Here is a 9,357-nt window from a genome sequence, read left to right as displayed (position 1 = left end):
GAATTTATAAATAAAAAAAAGTCATGGATACACTGCTTTTGTTGTGCTTGTCGTCCTCTGATTCTGAAAAGGGCTATGACTTTGTGCGTATTCGCAGAGAAATAATAGATAAAAGTGATCCAATGTCGTAGCCGAATAAAGCGTACATAAATAATCTTAATAAAACATTTATGTTATTAATAACCAATGCATGTTATTTAGATTTGCCGGGTAGCTGACAAACGACCACATTTTGTGTGAAAAATATTTTATTGATTCAAAGTACGAAAGAATATGGAAATATTTTTGATTCCATTCACTTTTGCGTGATATGACCACATGTTCCATTATCTTCTGTTTTGAGTCATTAAAGAAACGAATTGGAAGCAGCACGTACAATATATTTCTGCAGCGCATCCATACCTTGCTCTCAAAAGTGGCCTTAATAAAAAAGTTCGTCAGATTGGAATGTAATTAGCCACATTCCAATCCGACGCCACTCATTCATTCATTTGAACAGCCACTCTGTGGACCAAATGAAGTACGGAACATGATTTTTTTTGCCATATTTAGTTTACACTTGCTAAAGTGCCGAGTCTTGTTGTGACGGTGCCGACTAATTTGTGGTTGGAACATTTGGAGCAATGTACAATAACTTAGGCACCGGTTTAGGCAAGCTGTGGTCTACTGTTAAGTCACTCTCGAACCCCGGTAGACGGGATGACAGGACCTCAGTCACTTTTGGCGAAATAAGCGTGACTGGTCCGAAGAGATGCGCCAGATTATTCAACCGTCAATTTATTGTGCATTCCGAGAATGACAGGGCAAGAAGGAGAGCCATGCGCCGTATTCGTGGTCTCCATGCCGATGGACAGCCATCACAATTTATCGTGGGCGAAGTTACGAATGTCATCCGTGGCGCCAAATCATCCAGGGCGTTAGGCCCCGACGGAATCTCTACATTGATGTTGAAGAAACTGGATTTACCTGGAGTTGAGTACCTCCCTGCTGTCCTCAACCTGTCTTTGAACACTCTTATAGTTCCCAATGTCTGGAAAATGGGCAGAGTGATCACGCTATTGAAGCCTGGAAAGGACCGGAGTTTAGGGGAGTCGTACAGACCGATCTCCCTTTTCTCACCAGTAGCAAAGACGCTTGGGTTATTACTTCTCCCGAGCCTCGTAGGAGAATTTCCATTCGCCGAATCAACATGGATCTCGAAGACTGCATACCACAATAACAGCTTTGCATGCCATCACCGCACACATTTGCCGTGGCTTCAATAACCCTAGGCCACTGGACCTATCGAAGGCATTCTACATGCCAAACTATTTGAGGACATTGCCAACATGTACCTCCAGCCAGGCCTGAAACGCTGGGTCGTGAATTATCTTTGTGGTGGCCAGTCATTGGTGGAATTTAGGGATAAGAAGACGAAGCACCGTAGAGTGAAACAGCGAATTCCCCAAGTTGGGGAGATATCTCCGGCACGGTTTAACCTCTACCTATCCCCCATTTCACCCCCTCCAGACGGCATAGAGATCGTATCATATGTGGACGATTGTACGATCATGGCATCAGGCCCCCACCCATTGTGGACATCTGCCATAGGTTTAACATCTACCTCAACAAACTTGCCTCATATTTCGCTGCAAGAAATCTGAATGTATCTGCGACCAAAACTTTAGCCCTATTGTTCAATACAAATACGCGTGAGGTGAATACTGAGCTGACTGTGATGGTCGATGGATAAATGATTCCGACCATCAAGTGTTCCAAAATACTTAGCGTACATTTACACATTCTCCACACATGCCACAGCAATTTGCGATAAAGTCAACAGTAGAAACAAAGGTGGCAGCACTTGGGGTGCAGACAAAGAAAGTGATCCCGCTACTGAAGCCTGGTAAAGACCCGAGTTTGGGGGAGTCGTACAGACCGATCTCCCTTCTCTCACCAGTGGCTAAGACGCTTGAGGCATTACTCCTCCCGAGCCTCGTAGGAGAATTTCCATTCGCCGAGCATCAACACGGATTTCGGAGACTGCACAGCACAACAACAGCTTTGCATGCCATCACCACACACATTTGCCGTGGCTTCAATCAACCCAGGCCATGTGATAGGACGGTCCTCGTGGCACTGGACCTATCGAAGGCATTCGACACGGTCAGCCATGCCAAATTATTTGAGGACAACGCCAACACGTCCCTCCAGCCAGGCCTAAAACGTTGGGTCGCGAATTATCTGTGTGGCCGCCAGTCATTTGTGGAATTTAGGGATAAGAAGTCAAAACACCGTAGAGTGAAACAGGGAGCTCCCCAAGGTGGGGTGATATCTCCGGCTCTGTTTAACCTCTACCTATCCTCCATCCCACCTCCTCCAGACGGCATAGAGATCGTATCATATGCGGACGACTGTACGATCATGGCATCAGGCCCCCCACCCATTGATGACATCTGCGATAGGCTAAACGTCTACCTCAACGAGCTTGCTCATATTTCGCTGCAAGAAATCTGAAGATATCCGCCACCAAATCTTCAGCCACACTGTTCACTACAAATACGCCTGAGGTGAATTCTGAGCTGACTGTGATGGTCGATGGAGAAATGATTCCGACCATCAAGTGTCCCAAAATACTTGGCGTCACATTTGACAGCTCCTACACTTTCTCTCCACATGCCACAGCAATCTGCAATAAAGTCAAAAGTATAAACAAGGTCCTCAAGTCACTCGCTGGCAGCACTTGGGGTGCAGACAAAGAAACCTTGTTGACCACGTACAAAGCAATTGGCCGGTCTGTGGTAAGTTATGCAGCGCCAGTGTGGTGACGTCAACTTTGTGACACGCAGTGGAATAATATTCAGATCTGTCAGAATGCCGCCCTCCGAACTGCGACGGCCTGTCTCCTTAGTTCTCATGTGGACCACCTCCATCAGGAGACACAGATCCTACCAGTGCGAAGACATAACTACATGCTGTCTAAGCAATACCTTTTGGGCTGTTATCGCAGAAATCATCCAAATCATCATCTTGTGGATAGATACCCACCGCCCAGAAGCCTTAAGGTTGATCTACACGATCTAGAGCGTGAGGTCCAGCGCTACAAGAGAGAACCTCTAGATCAAGCGGCATATCAAGCGGGTCTGAACAACATTCATGCAGACACGGTAGCAGACGCGTTAATTGGCTACCGGGTGAATGTAGTCCTTGGAGAACGACCGCCACCCATTGCACCCGAAGACATCGACCTCCCCCGGCAAACCAGAGTGGTTCTGGCTCAATTACGTTCCGGCAGATGCAGCCGCCTCAATTCCCACAGAGCTAGGATTGATGCTGACGTGCAAGATGTATGTCCCGATTGTAACCAGGGACCGCACGATACACGTCACCTGTTTAACTACCCGGCCAGACCCAGATCCCTGTGGACGCAACCCATCTTAGTCGCAGAGTTCCTGGGTCTTGACACTCAACAGAATCAAACAGTCGAAAGATAGAATACAACAAACTGCTACAACAACAAGAAACCTATAATACATATGTACATACATACCTTGTGAAATGAATAAATACTTACTTAAGAATTAAGAAGAAAAGCCAAATAATACTTGTTTAGTGAAAAAAAGGCACACTGCCAAGCTAGTTACAAAGGGTTTGTATCGAACACTATATATCCAACTGTTCCAAAGCCCGACGGAATAGGGTATAACCCCAATTACGCGAATTAAAATACATTCAACATTAAAAGCGAATGCTTCTTTCTTCCTATTAAATTTCGCATAAGCGTGGTTTCCCTTATAGTTTATTATAGTTTCAGTTTTCGAGGGCATATCCCCAAACCTACATTAGAAAAAGTAATTTTAACCGTTTTTTGAGACTCATTTCCTGTTAGGTTTGTTTTTTGGATTTCTTTACTTTGCGCTAAAGATGGCGATATGTCCTTCATCCTTTTGTCGATCAAACCACGAAATCAAGATAGCGTTTGTTCGTTGATGGTCGACTATAACGTTTCATGCACAGCAGTCGAGTGTGTTCTGGGTAATACGTGCACGTTTCGATTAAAACAAGTGTTTATTATCACGAAAGCAAAAAGTCAAATTAATTGGATCCTTGTAGTAAAAATACTCGGATTTATTTAAGAAATCTTATGTTGAAATTTCGAGATTTTATTCCGTGATAACAATTTGTTTCACTAGGTGGAATGCACAATGAAACCTAGAACACACCAGAGTATGTAGACAGGCAATAGCCTATCCATAAAACCTTGCTACCCTTTGGGCGCTAGAAACCTCGAGAGCTTTGTAGTAAAGAAAAATGAGAAACTGGCTTATGTACTTTTTATTTGACTACAGTTGTAATGTGCGGCTAGCTGCATCCAGGAAATGGGTCTTCGCGATTTTTACGCAAGACCAGCTGGATTTTACGATTCATGTCTTCATTGTATATAGCTTTACATTTCTCGAAATTAACACGGCGCCGGACCTGCGAATGAAAAATAACATTTTAGATATTACTCGAGTTATTTTTGTTAAAAGTTTAGTTAGTTGTAGACTTTAGCATCAACGAGTCCTAACAGGAATTCTCAAAATGATATAAGCGGGGAAAGTCAATGCAAATCAAAATTTCATTGTGAAACCAGAAATAGGAGTAGGGAAAATATACCTGATAAGGTTTTTCGTAGTAGCGAGTGCGGCGGAACTGATCGAAAATCTCCTCTTTGCCCAAAATACGATTCAATAGCCGACAAGCTTCCTCTACATTATTATTTTGAACCAGTACGGTACGGGCTATAAATTGAGCATGTCTCATAATTATAAAACTAAGTTTTCTGACCGATTTTAATAAGACACAAGTCGCAAATTACCCAATAGCTAATAACTAATGAGGTTAACGTAACGTAACGTGACAGTAGCCTTACCTTATCAATTTAATTGTTAACATAGAGAGATATGTTAGACGATTTGTTAGAAATGTTGCCAACCGCAAATCGTATTAAAACTGAGTATGCCCTCCACCGAAATTTTCGGTTGCTGATCATGGCGATACAATTAAAGGTGGTCTCATTTGACAACAACCACAAATCGTTGTTGTACAAATGACTACCTTTAATTGTTTCGCCATGCGTAGTTACAAGAAAAAAATCACCAATGTCTATTATTCACCCTGTTAGGGTTTGTATTCTATTCTGCTTTCGGAATATCCGCTGAAATTTTTAATTTTTCCGCGAGCGGAATTTGACAGCAAGCAATTGTTTTTATTTCCATGCCAAAACACGTTTCTTTATATGCACTTATTGTTTTCTCTATTTTATATATTTTTCCCCAAATAAAGGCCGGTACTACGTTCTTTTTTACGGAAATTTTCCGAAAATCGTCCTTTCGGTGGTATGACAAGTTGATTTTTTTTTGGGTTTTTTAATATGGCATCAAATGTGAGTGTATGGGTCGTACGGAAATTCATGTGTTTTTGTAATTTCAACCAAAACCCACCCATTCGTAATTAATATATAATGAAACACAAATCAATTTAAAAAGAGAAAAAAATGCAGAATTTGTTTGTAAAAATAATTAGATTTTGTAGTATTTTCGTATGTATTAGTTAAATAACTTTCCAAAAGCCTTAGTCAGCATCTTCCACTTTTATCCAAATATTGTTGTTGTAATTGCAATACCAAAAGTGCAACACACTCTTTCACAACCCTTATTATTTCGTACAGATTGGCTGAGTTGCATGTTGTGAAAGAAATATTTATTTTTCTTTCGTGTATATTTACTTATATTAAAAAAATACTTTCTTATTTATGCATCCACAAACACTTTATTTTTTCCACGCACAGCGACTGTGGTTGTGCTCTCAACCCTTATTATTTCGTACAGATTGACTGAGTTGCATGTTGTGAAAGAAATATTTATTTTTCTTTCGAGTATATTTACTTATATTAAAAAAATACTTTCTTATTTATGCATCCACAAACACTTTATTTTTTCCACGCACAGCGACTGTGGTTGTGCTCTCAATGGGCGTCCCGAAATGCAAATTTCCCTAGATGAAAAAACAAGTTATAACGAAAAGAACCCATTTCGGCAAAATTTTCCGTTTATTTTTTTATATGGAGTTTCAAAGCGAAAAGCGAATATAGTACCGGCCTTAAATAAAGAAAAACGAAACTTTGAAACCAATAAAGCAAGAAAAATGATGCCGGCAATAGTTTCAAGTGTTGCCACTAAAATAGTTTTTGCCATTTCCTCACTATAAACGGAGTACTACAGGGTGGCTGATGAATATTGCTACAATGATGAATATTGCTACATTTTTTTTTCGGTGTATGGAATACATTTTTCTTTTATTCATGTTAAATTAAATTATTAAATTAATTATTAAATTATTATTAATTAAATTAATTAATTAATTAATTAAATTAATTATTAAATTATTATTATTAAATAGAAAAAAAGTTATTACATTTTTTTTTGGTAGCGGCTTTCATCAGCCACCCTGTACTTTTCCGCCTATTTTTAGCCAACGTTTCGCCGACTTTTTTTTATACGAAATTTAACAGCATTCCGCTTGAAAAGCTGAACATAATACTCAGCTTAACTCACACAATACAAACCAAGATATATTCATATACAGGTAATGGCAGTTGCCCGACTACAAAATATTGAGTACACTATCTGTCAAAATCAGTGATTAGTGCAACTCTGATTTTGTGTAACTATTGGGTTGTCCAAAAAGTAATTGTCGGTAATATAGTATTGGGTTGCCCGAAAAGTAATTGCGGATTTTTTAAAAGAAAGTAAATGCATTTTTAATAAAGCTTAGAATGAACTTTAATCAAATATACTTCTTTTACACTTTTTTTCTAAAGCAAGCTAAAAGTAGCAGCTGATAACTGACAGAAGAAAGAATGCAATTACAGAGTCACAAGCTGTGAAAAAATTTGTCAACGCCGACTATATGAAAAATCCGCAATTACTTTTTGGGCAACCCAATAGTAATATAGTCGGCGTTGACAAATTTTTTCAACGGCTTGTGACTCTGTAATTGCATTCTTTCTTCTATCAGTTATCAGCTGTTACTTTTAGCTTGCTTTAGAAAAAAAGTGCGCGAAATTTTATCGAACAAAATGGCAATTATATATTGGATTAAAGTTCATTCTAAGTTTTTTTAAAAATGCATTTACTTTCTTTAAAAAAATCCGCAATTATTTTTTAGGCAACCCAATAGTTGGCGGCACAGCAGAGAGCAAAGCTGATTGAGGACGAGAAAAGAGTTCCAAAGCGTTTTTCGTGCTTGTTTGCCTTTTTGATGTTTCCTTTTTAACGTGCAGTCGTGGTTATCAATGTTTTAGAATTAAAATATGCATAGCGATCAAAGAATAAGTGAATTTTTTTCCAGCATTATATAAATACTAAACCTCACTTCTTATAGTGCAATTGGATGTTTTTTCCAATTTATTAGATGGTAATAATTGCATTTATCACACTAGGAGAAGCAAACTACTATTCATCAGATGAACCTATTACCGTGTGTTAAAATTTTATAAACACAAACGAAAAATCTAACTAAATAACATAAATTCAAAATATATGGAACAAACGGTAGTTCAGCACTAATTCTCGCATTCACTGTGTTAAGGGTGGTACTATGTTCTTTTAAGTGAAAAAATTTCATAAATCCGTTTTTCACAGAGATGCCGTCTTGGAAACTATTGGCGATTAAAACCGATTTTTTCGTAAAAATACACCTGACAGCATTGGTCACAGTCAAATAAACCTTACACATTCATTAATTATTACAAAATAAAAAAATTTGCTGAGCAATAATGAAAGGCAATAGCTGAAATGGTTTGTATTTAAAAAACATGATTTTTAATGGTTTCAATATTAAGATGCCTCTTGCTGTAGTTCAACATTTGTAGCGGAGCTTTGCTATTGCCACAAAAGCCATAGCTGAAGTCGAGAAATCCGAAGCATGGAGAGAGGAGTATCGTACACATAAGAAAAGGTAAGTGGGGTTTTAAATTAATACTATCCACATTTTTATTTTAATATTTTCTGCATAGGACTCCGCTGAAGTTGCTGCTCGGCTATCACAGGCCAAAAAAGCTTTATTGTTTTGTTAATTTAACCAAACATATTTTTATAATAATAGTCTATGTACTTCAATTTCTTCTTAGGGCGCAAGTTGTGTCCATACTTCTTCTTGCGACAGTTATAAGCACGGGGATGGAGAAGAGCATAGCACTTACGGCCACCACCTGTATCATGAATTGTGATGATGATGTCCATTAAAATGCTTTGGCAGTTGCTGTTGATGATAAAACGATTACGACTGAAAGTGGAAGTGAGTTGAATACGATGTCGGTGTCACTGAGGTACGTTTGGCAGTACTGTGGGCTCCCTTAGATTTGCTCTGCAAATAAAATTTAAATTAGTTTGTAAAGGTAAATTAAGATAAAAAAATTTAATTTTAATTAAAATACAAAATATTTTAAATTTAATCAAACATATTTTTATCATATTTTATTGCTTTTTTATAATATTCAAGGTACTTTAACATCTTCCTAGGGCGCAAGTTACATCAACAACTTGCGCCCTAGGAAGATGTTAGATGTCCATACTTCTTCAATAAATAATGCATTAAACTCTGTAGTACAAACAAATAAACAAAATTAATAATTTACCACATATGTGTGTATAAACATATGTTTATGGTCACCAAAGCTAATAACGTGAGTGTTTTTTATTTCTTTTTGCATGAAAACAAGGGTGGAGTTACATACTATGCACATGGTCATATTAAGAGGTAGTGTCATTAGCATAACATCAAAAAACTACCTCAACGAAACTATTGTACATTGAGTGAAAAATGCCGTAAATTGAAATGTCAAATTGGTTTTAGAAATAAAATTTGTTTTACAATTTATCCTCTTCATATGTGTTTTATGATTTCTTTTTAAGATTTTAGAAAAAAAAATTTTTGTTTTCTTATTAGCACTAGTTTTGAATTTTTATTTATTCTGGCTACTGCCGTTTGATTGAGTTGGGTAACTAATTACAACTAACTTATTCCTAGAGATGAAGATGATTATAAATAAGCTATCCCGATTTATATAAACAAAATATTAATTGGCCACCAAAAAAGATCTAGCAAGTGGAAATGGGAGGAGGGTGTTTAGAGGTTTTTAGAGGACTTGGATTCGTGCTCTACTCTAAAATACCCCAATATTGCCAGCAAAATGTCATATTTGTGGGGGTGGGGTTGCTCCTAAACACTTGGTTCCAAAAGTTGATATCAGATTCGTGCTCTACTCCCAAAGACCTTTCATTAAGGCCACATGTTTTCGTGGTCGGTAAATATGTTCGGATACCAAATTTT

The 9,357-nt window shown here is 38.1% G+C and overlaps 1 protein-coding gene across 1 annotated transcript; it reads right to left on the bottom strand.

Moving 5' to 3' along the window:
- Positions 1-4,298: 4,298 nt before the first annotated feature.
- LOC106083788 (small ribosomal subunit protein bS21m) lies at positions 4,299-4,841 on the bottom strand. The gene is made up of 2 exons (XM_013247041.2): positions 4,639-4,841; positions 4,299-4,458 (listed from the first exon to the last, which is right to left on the bottom strand). Exons 1-2 carry the CDS (start codon positions 4,783-4,785, stop codon positions 4,342-4,344), a joined length of 264 nt encoding a protein of 87 aa, XP_013102495.1. The 5' UTR covers positions 4,786-4,841; the 3' UTR covers positions 4,299-4,341.
- Between the last annotated feature and the right edge of the window lie 4,516 nt (positions 4,842-9,357).

This window comes from Stomoxys calcitrans, chromosome 2 (assembly GCF_963082655.1).
Source record: "Stomoxys calcitrans chromosome 2, idStoCalc2.1, whole genome shotgun sequence".
NCBI lineage: Eukaryota > Metazoa > Arthropoda > Insecta > Diptera > Muscidae > Stomoxys > Stomoxys calcitrans.
The sequence above is the reverse complement of the archived record's forward strand: the minus strand, read 5'-3'. Positions and strand labels throughout refer to the sequence as shown.

What these genes read in the sequence shown, in the direction of transcription:
- LOC106083788 (XM_013247041.2), bottom strand. Translation starts at nt 4,785, where the DNA reads ATGAGACATGCTCAATTTATAGCCCGTACCGTACTGGTTCAAAATAAT. An exon ending in ACTACGAAAAACCTTATCAG is followed by an intron (nt 4,459 to 4,638) that starts GTATATTTTCCC and finishes TTTCATTCGCAG; the next exon opens with GTCCGGCGCCGTGTTAATTT.